The sequence below is a fragment of the Quercus robur genome, chromosome 7 (assembly GCF_932294415.1).
Source record: "Quercus robur chromosome 7, dhQueRobu3.1, whole genome shotgun sequence".
In the NCBI taxonomy this organism is placed as follows: Eukaryota; Viridiplantae; Streptophyta; class Magnoliopsida; order Fagales; family Fagaceae; genus Quercus; species Quercus robur.
This window is the reverse complement of record NC_065540.1, coordinates 36,948,537-36,963,603: the sequence shown is the minus strand read 5'-3', so window position 1 is coordinate 36,963,603 and position 15,067 is coordinate 36,948,537. Positions and strand designations below refer to the sequence as shown.

The 15,067-nt window shown below is 35.6% G+C and overlaps 1 protein-coding gene across 1 annotated transcript; it reads left to right on the top strand.

The window, feature by feature from the left end:
- Nucleotides 1–5,796: 5,796 nt before the first annotated feature.
- Nucleotides 5,797–8,086, top strand: LOC126691327 (sugar transport protein 10-like). Its single transcript, XM_050386378.1, has 4 exons — nt 5,797–5,926; nt 6,308–6,633; nt 6,858–7,487; nt 7,609–8,086. Exons 1-4 carry the CDS (start codon nt 5,797–5,799, stop codon nt 8,026–8,028), a joined length of 1,506 nt encoding a protein of 501 aa, XP_050242335.1. The 3' UTR covers nt 8,029–8,086.
- Nucleotides 8,087–15,067: the final 6,981 nt, after the last annotated feature.

Below are 15,067 nucleotides of genomic sequence, written 5' to 3'. Positions count from 1 at the left end.
AGCTCAGTGGATAACAATCTTAAACAAGTTGGTTCATATCGTGTGAGTGCTGAGTTTGCTCCGACTCTTCATGCCATAATTAAGGAGCATGGTGACATTGCAAGAAATTGCAGGCTCATGTCTCCTGAGATGTTAAAGGACATACTGGAGAAAGTTTGCACAGCTGTTCAGAATCTGCAGCAATTACCATCTAGTAAGCTCAAGGAGCATCATCTAACTTCTCTAAATGATGTTATATTTGTTGCTGAAAGTGTGAATCTGGATGTAGAATGGCTTTGCCACTATCATGATGAAATATGGGAGACTGTGAATCAAATTCCTCACTACAAAAATCTGAAAACTGAATTAATAAAAACAACTGAAATGTTTGAATTAAGGAAGAGAGATCATGACTTTATGAAGCTTGAAATAATGAAGTTGCAATCAGCATTACGAATGGTTGAGGCTGAGTTGGAAGGTATGACAGACAAAATGGATGATCTACACAGGGAGATACGTGATGTTCAACCCAAATTGCAACAATTCCATCACAGATTCGTGGGGCATGGGTTGCTGTAGGAGTAGGAAGTTCTTTTTCTAATTTAAGTTGCAGTTCTGAGGTTGATGATGACAAACTTTATTTAATTTAATTTGCTTTTTTTTTAAAAAAGAAAGAAGGATGGAGTTGAAAGTAGAAAGATTGCTCATATGTCTTTGTTCTAAACATTTGAATACTTGGGTAGGTTCTTTTATTTCAAACTAGCAGCAAACTCTATTGAATCTATATATCAATCTATCACCTTTTATGTATGTTTTGTTATGTGCCTGCAGTTGTGTAGTTATTATTAATGTTTGAGCATGTATTTAGAGGGAAATTGAACTTCTCTAAGCCATAAAAGTCCATCATGATGGTTAACAATAGGCTTAATTGCTATGCTAACTGTAATTCTTTGCTTAAAATGTTCTGTTCTACTTATCTACTGAATATTATTGGGAAGGATTTTAGGTGAAATTTTTGTTCTTATCTGCATTGAACTGCTAAAACTACAGGTTTTGCTACAAAGCAAGGTTTAATACAGCAAATTACTGATCAGATTTGCATTTTGGCTAACTATGTGATTGTGGATTCTATAATAGGTTACTTGACCATATTTGTCGTAAGGTGCAAAATGATGGTCACAAATACATTGTGATGTTGTCATGTTCATTTAGGCATTCATCTTTAAGACCACTAAATACTTATATCTAACAGTTCTTGATTAGTCTTCTTGATGATTGTTCTGTGAAGAAAACTCAAAATCTATGTTGATCATGGCCCATAAATTTAGTTTTTAGACGCAGCATCTTGACTTTCATTTAGAATTTTTGCTGTCTTTGACACACTTATCCTTTGCATGGCAGCCCTTCCCTTATGGCAAACTTTGTGTCCTCATCATATAAAATTGGATATGGCTATATTATGTCATACTGGAAACCAAAACAGTGGCGGCTTTAGGATTTTTTTTCTTGGGGGTAAGCAGTGGCGGAGTTAGGAATTTGTCATTTGTCATGGGGGGCAAGTAAAAAATAAAATGTGATTATAGGTTATGGGTCTTTTTTTACCTTGAAAAGAAAATTTTGTGTATATCATAACTAAGGTCCTAGTAGTTTGATAATCACGATAATTGCATTAATTTCAGATTCCAAAACATATACCAAAGATGGTCTTCTCTCAAATTATGGTAAGATCAATTTTAGACTCTGAGAAGGTTGTCAAAGCATAGATTGGTGGATGAGGAGGCTGCTTGAGAATAGATTGGTGGAAGAAAAAGCTATGGATTATAAATTGGTATATAAGGATATCTCTGGTGCTGGAGTTACATAAAAAGGAGAATCATTTTGAGATTTAGTACATATAATTAATCATAGATGAATTTAATGATACAAAAGAAGGTCGAATTCCTTTTGATATATCATAAATGATTAAGTTGAAATATATTAAAAAATAGTAATTTGTATCTTTTATTTTGTCAACACGATACTAGTTTTATTTTTCATGCATTAATTTAGCTTTAAATTTTGTATATTTCTTATTCTTGAAAGATCAAAAAAAAAATTATTAATATTTTGGCCCTCCCTAAGTTAAATTCTTGATTCTATCCCAAGATGTCTCGAAGCATAGATCGGTGGAGAAGATGACATAAAGAACTCAAATCAATTGTCTAATAGGTCCTCTACATATATATGTTCTTCAAGATTGGTGTTTGAAATGCCTGAGCCAATGTCTAATAGGTTTTAGGAATATTTTGGTCATTTTTAGGTTTAGGTGTTATTTTGGTCATTTTTTAGGTTTCGGGGTTATTTTGGCCATTTTTAAGGTTTCGGGGGTATTTTGGTCATTTTTAGGTTTTGGCATTATTTTGGTTAATTTTTAGGCTTCAAGATTATTTTGGTAATTTTTTAGGTTTCAAGGGTATTTTGGACATTTTTTTGGGTTTTGGGGGTATTTTGATCATTTTTAGGTTTTGGGGGTATTTTGGTTATTTTTGGGGTTTCAGGGGTATTTTGGTCATTTTTTATGTTTCGGGGGTATTTTGTTAATTTTTGATTTCGGGTGTATTTTGGTCATTTTATGGATTTTTGGGGTATTTTGGTAATTTTTAGGTTTCAAGGGTATTTTGGTCATTTTTTGGATTCCTGGGGGTATTTGGTCATTTTGTAGGTTTCGTGATTATTTTGGTAATTTTTAGGTTTTGGAGGGTATTTTGGTCATTTTTTAGGTTTTGGGGGTATTTTGGTCATTTTTGGGGTTTCGGGTGTATTTTGGTCATTTTTTAGGTTTCGAAGGTATTTTGATAATTTTTTGGGTTTCAGATGTATTTTAGTTATTTTTTAGATTTCGGGGGTATTATGGTAATTTTTAGGTTTCGGGGGTATGTTGGTCATTTTTTGGGTTTTATGGGAATTTTGGTTATTTTTTAGGTTTCAAGGGTATTTTAGTCATTTTTTGGGTTTCAGGAATATTTTGGTCATTTTTTAAGTTTCAGGAGTATTTTGGTCATTTTTTTATGTTTCGGGGGTATTTTGGTAAATTTTAGGTTTCGGGGGTATTTTAGTAATTTTTTGAGTTTCAGGGGTATTTTGGTCATTTTTTGGGTTTCGGGGGTATTTTGGTAATTTTTTGGGTTTCGGGAGTATTTTGGTCATTTTTTGGGCTTAAGGGGAATTTTGGTAATTTTTTGGATTTCGAGGGTATTTTGGTAATTTTTAGGTTTTGGAGGTATTTTAGAAATTTTTTGTGTTTCGGGGGTATTTTGGTCTTTTTTCGGGTTTCTAGGGTATTTTGGTCATTTTTTAGGTTTCGAGGGTATTTTGGTCATTTTCTAGGTTTTGGGGGGTATTTTGGTAATTTTAAATTTGGGGGCATTTTGGTCATTTTTGAAGATTTTAGAGTACTTTAGTAATTTTAAATTTGGGGGCATTTTGGTCATTTTTGAAGATTTTAGAGTACTTTAGTAATTTTCACTTTAGTGGCATTTTGGTAATTTTTATAATTGGGTAATTGGGTGGGTTGGGGTTTACCCATAATAATTGGGTTGGGTTGGATTTGGATTAGAAGCAATTAGTTAAATGAGTTTTTGATGGGTAAATGGATTTTATATACCTAACCCAATTATGCCCACCCCAAACCCACCCATTTGCCACCTCTAATTTCAACCGATATCCTCAAAATTATTTAGACATCAAATAGTGGATGATCTATGATACCCTAAATGGTGTGGATTGAATTGAATAATTTGAATGAATATTTGATAAGCATGTACTGAGTCCTTAGGTGGTTACATGGTCAGTAACTAAAATCATTGGTTTCGGTACAATTCCAATCAAATATCCAATCGCAACAATAATTTGTGATGACATATCAACAATATTATGAACATTCGAGCAATTCTCACAAATCCCAATTAGAAACTTAAATCATCCTCTAAGATACAAATATGTTCACAATCCTTCACAAACGCAAACAAACCTAAATCCCAATACACCAAAAGGAAAATTTCAATACAAATTCGTAAATTTAAAATTCACATCATATCTAATTGCGCTCTTCAAGAATTCAAAATTAATGTTCCTTGGTGAAGAATGTGATATCGATACCTTAATAAGGGTATTCATCACATATTTATATTGATTTAAATTTATATATATATATATATATATATATATTTTTTTTTTTTTAAAGGACAAATTTTAAAACTAATATAACAATTGAAAGTCTCAGCAATAAATAAATAACAATGGAAAGTCTTTAAATCATGAGTATGACTTTCACTTTTTGATTGCCTAAATTATTCCCCAAAATCCTTAAAACATAAGCCTTGCTTTCTCTTGATTGACTATAACTATTCCTTTCATGAAAAAAAAAAAAAAATATATATATATATATATATATACAAGATAAAAAATCTACTTTAGCTTAATTTAGATGTATATGTATATGAAATTCTCTCTTAAAAACTTGAACTCTAACCCTTATTCCCTTCCACCCCATAATAACTTTGTACTTATAGAGTGACTATTACGTTAAGGGTTCGTGATGGTGAAGAAAAAAATAACTTGATTCAAATAAGCTTGTTACACTAATTACTTCAATCAAGCTTTTTGTTCCCTTTTGGATATACACTATTGTCAATTTCTTTAAGATCTTCTCCCATTTTCTCGTATGTATGTGTTAAAAATAGTTAGTAACTCAGTATTCTCAAAAAAAAAAAAAAAATTGTTCTAAGTTATAATTAATCATTAGCTCATTTATAGATCATATTTCATTTACTATTTTTTTAGTAATGTTAATGGTATTAAAAAATTCTTCATTAAATCTTTTGAAAAAAGAAGATAAAAAAAAAAAAGTAGTTAAAACTAGTTATAGTAGTAAAATTTTTCCTTTTTTGTTTTTGTTAGTTGTAAAGTTTCTTATATTTCTATATTTAGAGTTTGTTGTTTAATTATATCCATAGTAGTTTTCTTTTTCTTTTTTTCCTTTTTTTTTTTTTTTACAGACTGTAGTATCTTTAAATATATCACGTGCAATGCATTAAGGTACAATTGTTACAATGTGACTTAGCTCACTAATTATAGCTTGCCATCTCAATTAAAATATCCAAGCCATAAAAAAAAAAAAAAAAAAAAAAAAAAAAAAAAAAAAAAATCCAAATCAGCTCCAACCCACCAAATTAAATACTTAAAAGATGACCGAAGAATTTTGGCTTTTAATTGAGGTGTCAAGTTCTAATTGGGTCAGCTAAGTCACATTGCAACGATCGTACCTTAATAAATAGTAATTTTTTTTTTTTTTAATAAATAGTAACTTTGTCTAGAGCAAGTGCTCTTAATAAATAGAAACTTTTTTTTTTTTTTGAGTGGTTAATAAATAGTAACTTGATTCTCAAAAAAATAAATAAATAGTAACTTCTGCTCCTCAAAAAAAAAAAATAGTAACTTTTTTTTTTTTTTCTTTTGATAAGTAATAAATAGTAACTTTGTCTAGAACAAGTGCGACAGATCTGTAGTAGTTGTAACTTACTTTTAGCTATGCCAAGACAGCATTTATTAGTTGCCAAAACTTCAATGTAAACCATTAAAAATTAAGTTAGGAAGTTAACTTTAGACTTAGATTAACTAAAATCTTATTAGTTGAAACTAATTATAATATTGAGAATTAGAAGTGGACAAGCAAGAAAGGTACTTAAAAGAGCAAAAAGAAAGATCAATGGAATAATTTTGTGAGAGTTGTGTCTTTAAGCTAAGGATTACAATATACTTCTTCTAGTTCACTTAAAGATGTTACAAGAAGATAATGCTCAAAGAGAGGGAAAAAAATATGGAGGCAAGGTCACCCCTCTTGTGTTGGTGATTTGTTTGGTTGCTGCTACAGGTGGTCTCATCTTTGGTTATGATGTCGGAGTTACAGGTTTGATTCACACTTTGTCATCTTGTTCTATTTACCATGCATGAACTTTTTTTTTTACATGATTTCAGTTGAAAATAACCACTTTTAAGAAATATGGAATGAATTTTAAAAAGCATTGGAGTGTTTAGTAATGATAAAAAATTACAGATTGTCTGATTATTTCAAAAGTTTTAAGTTGTTAGGAATTGGTTTAACACTAGTTTCAACCAAATTACTCTTAATTAGTGGAGCCCAACATGTTAGAATTTATGATCACTTTGAAACCATATTATATTATGAATTTTGATATATATATATATATATAAAAGCTGTTAGAAAATAATGAATTTAATCATATAATCATATCTAACAAGTTGGTGGTTTGCTTTTATATTTTAGCAGCAGGGGCGACTACATCAAACGAGTTTCTAAGGAAGTTCTTCCCATCAGTGTATATAAAAATGAAATGTGAAATGGATAAGGAAGATGGGTACTGCAAATTTGATAGCCAGATGCTTACGTTGTTCGCCTCCTCCATTTATATGGCAGCAATGGTAGCTCCCATCTTCGCTTCTTCAGTAACCACGGCCTATGGCAGGAGAACCTCAATGATTTTGGGAGGTCTGGTCTTCTTTGTTGGATCAATCCTAGGCGGTGCTGCCATGAACATAGAGATGCTCATCATTGGTCGTTTGTTGCTCGGTGTTGGTGTTGGCTTTGGAAATCAGGTACTAATTGATAAATTATTAACTATCCCCAAAAAATTTGCACTCCTGAGAAAGTACAAATAACTTAAGACCATATGTTTTGATACATATTATCGATTTCGTATCCCAAAAGCTTAAAGATTTGGAAAGTAAATGTACTCATGTTCTAACACTAGCCATTGCTCCTGCCTAAACACTCTCAATGTAAAAGGCATAAAGCTAATGTTAATATTGATGCATTGCAGTCTGTTCCAGTTTATCTATCTGAAATGGCACCAACAAAGCTTAGAGGAGCACTCAACATTTTTTTCCAAATGGCCATTACAGTTGGTATTCTAGTTTCTTCCCTTGTTCACTATAGCACAGCCAACCTTGGGGGTGATTGGGGCTGGAGATTTCCTTTAGGCTTTGCAGCCATTCTCGGATTAATCATGGCTCTTGGATCTCTATTGCTTCCAGACACTCCCAATTCCATTCTTACAAAAGGCCAAAATGGCAAGGCAAAGGAACTGTTACAAAAAATTCGCGGGACGGAGGAAGTGGAAGAGGAGTTTCAAGAACTTTTTAAAGCAAGTGAGGCTGCAAAGAAAGTGGAAAACCCTTGGAAGAACATCACAGAAAGAAGACATAGGCCTCAACTTGTGCTTTGCATTCTCATTCCATTCTTCCAGCAGCTCACTGGCATTAATGTTGTGATGTTTTATGCACCTGTTTTGTTTAAGACTTTGGGTTTTGGTGACCGTGCTGCACTGATGTCGGCAGTCCTTGCTGGCATTGTTAATGTCCTTGCCACATTGGTTGCCATCCTCTTAGTTGACAAGCTAGGGAGAAGGTTTTTGTTCTTTCAAGGTGCCATACAAATGATTATTTGCCAGGTAATATTTAAAACTAATATGATTAAGGAAAATCCTACATATATAGAAAACAGTAACACATTAATTAACTAATTCAGAACCATTAATTCTAATGTTTACAAATTCTTTTGTTTCATTGTAGACTACAGTAGCAGTCATGATAGGCCTGAGGTATGGGTCCACTGGTGAAGGATTCTTTACAACGACAGAAGCCAATATGGCCTTGTTCTTAATCTGTGCTTATGTAGCTGCATTTGCATGGTCCTGGGGTCCATTGGGGTGGTTGGTACCCAGTGAAATTTGCCCCCTAGAGATTCGATCAGTAGGACAAGCCATCAATGTCTCCCTTAACATGACGCTGACCTTTGCTATTAATCAAGGCTTCCTCTCTATGCTTTGCTACATGAAGTTTGGTCTCTTCTTCTTCTTTGTATTATTTCAGATCATGATGACTATTTTCATATATTTCTTTGTGCCCGAGACGAAGAGAGTCCCAATTGAGGATATGAAGAGAGTCTGGAAGGCACATTGGTTTTGGCAAGATTTTGTCCCAGATTATTAGAATTTGTTAGAATATTTTAGGATATTGCCATTAATTTGTATAAATATTACCATAAACTTGTAACCCTTTGTTTTGTAGGATATCATGAGCTACCGTAGTTTTGTAATGCCATAAGTGGCTATAGGGTTATAATAATAAGATGACTGTATTCCTAATTTCCTATATATATAACCCACATTGGGTTTATTATAAGACAATTCTTTTTTTTTTTTAATAAATAATTTCAACCTATAGGTTCTTTCTTTTTTTAGAGAGAATTTCAATTTATGGTGTCCGCTCCTGATGATAACTCTTTATTATCAGACCAAGACACCAGTCGGTTTTTGGTATAGGTAGGGATTGAGCCTCAGATCTCTTATTCAACTATCAGAGAATTTACCAGTTGAACTAACTGGAACCCACAATTCAATATAGTAAAAATGTAGTTGTTTAGCATTTTACGTTGCACATAGATTGTTAAGTTAAATCAAGTATTTTTTTTTGTTTTGTTTTCTTTTTCATTTCGTCACTCTTCGTTATTTTATTTTCTTCTTTATATTTTAACATGGTATCAGAGTATTAATCGTTCTTTCTCTAAGTTTGTCTATTTGTGCACCTTTTTTTGTTGTTGTTGAGAAATGTGTATTTGTGCACCTTATAACATCAAGTTTTGCTCATAAATCGCATAATTCCACTTTTCTTGCATCACCATGAGCATTGATTTTAGAGCCCACACTTGAGATCTAGATTCATGGGGATTTTGTCTATATCTAGATTCTTCAAATCCACATGGGAGTCTCCTTCTCACGTTATTGGTGAGACGTAGTAGTGTGCTTGGTCTTTCTCTAGCAATTTAGTTTTATTAGACTTCTTTCAGTTTTATGTTTTTCAATTATGGATTCGGATTTTGTTTCAAAACTACAAAACATTAAGTTGATGGAAGATGAATGAGAGGTAATTAAGGTTGGAACAGTGCATAGGGACAAGATGTTGGAAGAATGCTCTCTCAGTCTGTTGGGGAGATTTCTCACAAATAGGTCTTTTAACCAACATGCCACCAAGGCTTTACTGCGATCTGTGTGGAAGATGAGTTCTAATGTTCGTATTGTTGATGTTGGAGATGGTGTATTTCAATTTAAATTTTCCATGGAAAGCCAGTTGAAGTGGGTGCTAGCAAATGATCCTTGGAGTTTTGAGGATCATCCATTGGTTTTGTGTAGATGGGAGCGGGGTATGACTACTACTTCTGTTCGTTTTACTTCAATACCAATGTGGGTCCAAGTTTGGGGACTTCCTTTTGATTTGTTGTCTGAGGAGGTAGGTAGAGATATTGGTAATGGACTGGGTAAGGTTGTGGAGGTTGATTTTGAAAGCCTTTTCATCAAATCAACCCCGTTTTCTACATGTAAGGGTTGAATTGCCATTGGAGAAACTGCTACATAGAGGTGGTGTTGTTGCATGTTCTGAAGGAGATAAGGTCTATATTGGCTTTAAATATGAAAGATTAGTGGGGCTCTATTTCAAGTGTGGTTGAATTGGTCATGAAGCCAGAGATTGTTCTTTTCACGTTGACCATCAGCAAGAACTCCCTTATGGTGAATGGTTGAAGGCCGGTTTTCAAAAAACCAATACTTCTGCAAACTCTGGTGTCAGTTTTGAGAGGTTGACGCGCAAGTGGGTCCGAGTCGAGGAAGATTATCTATACCGTCTATTAGGGAGAATGTAAACTTAGAGATTGATACAGTGGGAGTAGTTTTAGGGTAGAATCACCGTGAAGTTGTTAGTGGCGGTTCTGTTGGTGGGCTGTCCAAGGGTGGTGCTGTGGTTGAGTCGGTTGTGAAGGCTGGAACAGTTGCAACTTTTGTTGGGAAACTTACTCCTAATTTTGAGGCGATAATCTCTGAGCTTGATCAAGCTATCCAATCAAAGTCGATTATTTCGAATTCAAACTCTATCCATGTGGAGCAGTTGATGGAGAAAAGTAACTTTTACTCGAGTTTGGCTGATATTGAAGTGATGGATGAAGATTTAACTTCTTACAAACGTGTTTCATCAGGAAAACAAGTAGTGTCGTGTGATGCTTCGTGTCTTTAGGAGGATATTTGTGGGATGCCCACTTTACAAGGCCCACCTTCCAGTGGTTCAAATGGTGTTATAACTAAAAAACCCACTTCAAAGGTTCGTGATTGGTGTAAATATAAAAATGGTTTTATTGTGCCTAGTAGGGGAAGTAGTGGTGGCTTAGCTTTATTTTTGAATTCAAACTCTATCCATGTGGAGCAGTTGATGGAGAAAAGTGGCTTTTACTCGGGTTTGGTTGATATTAAAGTGATGGATGAAGATTTAACTTCTTGCAAACGTGTTTCATCAGGAAAACAAGTAGTGTCGTGTGATGTTTCGTGTCTTCAGGAGGATATTTGTAGGATGCCCACTTTACAAGGCCCACCTTCTAGTGGTTCAGATGGTGTTATAACTAAAAAGCCCACTTCAAAGGTTAGTAATTTAAGCAGTGCTGAAGAGGATGGGCTCAAGAAAGGGACTTGGAAGAGGGCTCATCCTAAGTTTCGGGCTGGTTTGGTTTTGCCTCTTAATAATGTACTTGGTCCAAAGAGGAGTAGCAAGGAGATTTTACGTGAAACAGAGAAGGCAGAATTGGCAAAAAAGAAAACCAAGGTGAGTAACAATGAAGGTTTACATGTTCTTTCTGGTGAGGATCAAATTACATCGGCGGAGGTTGCTACACAACCGCATCGAGCATTATGAGTCTATTAAGATGGAATTGCCGAGAGCTTAGGAACCGTTGGACAGTTCGTGCCTTAGTCAAGGTAATCAATAAACAAGATCCCAATATTGTCTTTTTAATGGAGACAAAATCTGGTTTGGATTGGATGATAATGGTTCGTGATTGGTGTAAATATAAAAATGGTCTTATTGTGCCTAGTAGGGGAAGTAGTGGTGGCTTAGGTTTATTTTGGAAACAAGAGATTAGGCTTGATATTCAAACTTATTCTCATTCACATATTAATGCATGGGTAGATGGAGGGATGGTATTGGTTGGTGGCACCTTACAGGTTTTTATAGTGAACCTGATACTTCTAAGAGATGGGAGTCATGGCAAAAACTCAAACATTTACATAGGACATCCTCTTTGTCGTGGCTAGCAATTGGGGATTTTAATGAAATTACTAGCATGGCTGAAAAAGGAGGGGGGAAGTAATAGAACAAGACAGCAAATAAAATATTTTGTTAACACTATTAACTGTTGTGGTCTTAAGGAAGTTTGGTTTACGAGGCCATTGTTTACTTGGTTGTATTTAAAAGAGGATGGGTCCCAAATTAGAGAAAGGTTGGATAGATCTTTGGCTACGATGGAGTGGTTTCATTTATTTCCAATGGCTACGCTTACTCATCTTTCATCATCGGCTTCAAATCATTCCCCTCTCATTCTTCAATTGTTTGTAAAACCAAGAAAAAAGAGGATGGGTAGAGTTTTCCGATTTGAATCAATGTGGTTAAAGGATCCAAGATGTGAGGTTATTGTGGAGGAAGCTTGGGATGAAGGCTTGTATGGAGGGTTTGGTGATGTTCTTAATAGATGCTTGGAGAGTTGCCGTGCTAGACTTGAGGTGTGGAATGGCGTAGATTTGGTAATGTGAGGAAAACAGTGGCTGAATTACAGAAAAAGTTAGAATGGTTAGAGCTGCAACCTTTAACACCGGATATGATTAGATCTTTGAAAAACGCTAGAATTGAGTTGAATTGTTGGATGGATAAGGAAGATGATATGTGGAGGCAAAGATCAAGAATTAGCTGCTTGCAATCTAGGGATAGGAATACCAGGTTTTTTCCATGAGAAAGCTTCAACAAGATACAAAAAGAATCTCATAGAGGGTTTGATGGATGAGAATGGTAGGTGGTTGGAGGGAGATAAGCATGTAGAGGAGTTGATGTTGCAGTACTATGAAAGGCTTTTTATTAGTAGTGATCCTACGGATTTCAAAGAAATTCTAGATGTAGTTCAACATAAAGTCACCCCTAGGATGAATTAGGTACTTGTAAGGGAGTTTACAGAAGTTGAAGTGAAAAATGCCATTAAGCAAATGTACCCTTTGAAGTCCCCTAGATCGGATGGCATACCTCCACTGTTTTATCAACACTTTTGGTCCAAGATTGGTGGTGTGGTTACTTCAACAGTTTTGGCCATCCTCAATTCAGGTATCATTCCACCAAACTTCAATCATACACATATTGTCCTTATTCCTAAATGTAAAGAGCCAAAAATTGTGATTGATTATAGACCCATTAGTCTTTGTAATGTGGTTTATAAAATTGCATTAAAAGCCATTACTAATAGGTTGAAAAAAGTTCTTCCTTCTATTATTAGTGATACCCAAAGTGCATTTGTGCATGGTAGGTTAATCACTGATAATGTTCTTGTAGCATATGAGATAATGCATCGTATTAGTCAAAAGAAGAATGGAAGAGTGGGTGATTTGGCTCTAAAGCTTGATATGAGTAAGGCATATGATAGGGTAGAGTGGATTTGGTTGGAAAAAATTATGCAAAAGTTGGGTTTTGATGATAAATGGTGCGCTTTGATTATGAAGTGTGTCACTACTATTTCTTATTCTGTAAAGATTAATGGCAAGCCTAAAGGGCATATTGTTCCAAGTAGGGGAATTAGGCAAGGTGATCGACTATCTCCTTATCTATTCTTGTTATGTGTGGAAGGACTTTCTGCTCTTACTAAGAAAGAGGTGGAGAATGGAAGGTTGGGGGGAGTTGCAATTTGCCGTAGGGGTCCCAAAATATCCCATCTTTTTTTTGCAGATGATAGTTTGATATTTTGTAGAGCTTCCTTGGAGGAGTGTGATGCCCTTCAGAGGGTGTTGAGGGTTTATGAGGGTGCTTCGGGGCAGTAGTTAAATCGTGTTAAAACTTCTCTATTTTTTAGTAGTAATACTCCTATTGATATTCAAGAAGTCACCAAAGAGAGGTTTGGGGCCCAAGTGATTAAGCATCATGAAAAATATCTTGGTTTGCCATCATTGGTGGGAAGGAATAAGAACACTTTCAATTCTATTAAGGATAAATTAAGAAAAAAGCTTGCTAGATGGAAAGAGAAGTTATTGTCTAAGGCGAGGAAAGAAGTGTTGATAAAAGCTGTGGCATAAGCAATACCAACGTATACTATGAGTGTTTTCAAATTGCCTGACTCTTTATGTAAGGATTTGACTAGTATGATTCGTAATTTTTGGTGGGGGCAAAGAAATGATGAGAGGAAAATAGCTTGGATGAGTTAGGAGAAATTATGTGCTCCGAAGAATTGTGGTGGGATGGGTTTTAAAAAGCTTAAGGAGTTCAACTTGGCTTTATTGGCAAAGTAAGGGTGGAGACTTCAACAAGGTCATAACTCATTGGTGTACAAGGTTTTGAAGGCTAAGTATTTCCCCACAAGTGATTTTTCACAGGATGTTTTGGGTAATAATCCTCCATTTACTTGGCAAAGTATTATGTTTGCTCAACCTCTTGTTAAATATGGTTTACGGTGGAGACTTGGTAATGGTGAGAGAATCTGGATTTGGGGTGATAGATGGCTGCCCAAGCCTTCAACTTTTATGGTTTCATCTCCCAGGTTGTTTATGCCACAAGATATGAAGGTTGGAGAATTGATAGATAAGGAAAAGGCTTCATGGAAGGTTGGTGTTGTTGATGTCCTGTTTTTGCCACATGAAGCAGAGGCTATAAAAGCAATCCCTATAAGTTCTAATCTGCCAGAAGACAAACAAATTTGGGCTTGGAGCACTAATGGAGCTTTTTCAGTAAAAAATGCCTATTGGGTTGCGTCTTAAACGTCTTTAGCTGATTCCTCGGGTTAAAGTTCTAATGGCAGCCAAAAAGAAGCTTTTGGAAACACATATGGCAGATCAATGTGCCTCATAAAATTAGGCACTTCGCTTGGAGGGCTTGTCGAGACATTCTACTGTTGAAAACTAACTTGGTTAAAAGAAATGTTTTGCAAGTTGATACATTCGATGGATGCAACGTGGAGGCAAAGGATTCAATCCACCTTTTTCTGGAAATGTTCCCGAGCTAAAGAATTATGGTCTTCGTCAAAGTTGATTTTCCCTAACGTGTTGGACTAGCTTAGCTCTTTTAAGGATATGTTATGGTGTTTAATGATGGACAAAAAGAGTTCACTGGAAAACATTGAGCTGCTGTTGACCTATGCGTGGACGATATGGGATAACAGGAATGATATTCGGTATGGCGGAACGCGAAAAGATGGAAGGATGCTTCTTCAATGGGCAATGCAATACTGAGAGGAATGTTGGGTTGCTATTGATTTATTATTGGATGCTCAGGTGTCTATCTAGCACATTCTGAGATGGAGTCTGCCACCTGTACCGTGTTTAAATTTCAATGTTGATGGTGCTGTATTTGTAGAGTTGCATTCTGTGGGAGTTGGAGTCATAGCACAGGACTGGAATGGCTGATTTGTAACAGCAATGTGCAAGCAAACTCATGCACCACTGGGGCCTTTTGAAGCGGAATTGAAGGCTGATGAAGTTGGTTTGCAGTTCGCAAAGCAGCTTGGTGTTTCAGATTTCATAATTGAGGGTGATTCGCTAATTGTCTCTAGGGCGTTGAGTCACTCTTCCTCAGCTCTAGTCTCGATTGATGCGGTGATTATGGGTATTAGATCAGCGATCTTGGAGTTCCATAATGTGTATTTTTCTCAGTAAAACGTAATGCAAATATCCCAACTTATTTGTTAGCAATATGGCTGTCCACGGGTCGGGTCGGGTCGGTTTTGGACCCAACCCGGACCCGACCCGCCAGCGTCGGGTGGAAGGCGGAGGGATCTGAAACCGACTGCCGGCGTCACTCGGTCGGGTCGGTTTTGGGTTCGGGTGGTGTTCAGGTCGATTCGGTCGGTGTTGAGAGTCGCCGGATCCTGCAAACGTCGCCGGAATCTTCAAAAACTTCGCTGGAATCTGCAAAAACCCAGTAGATGCACCAAAAATTGCCGAAATCAGCCTGGATCTCCTCGAATCTC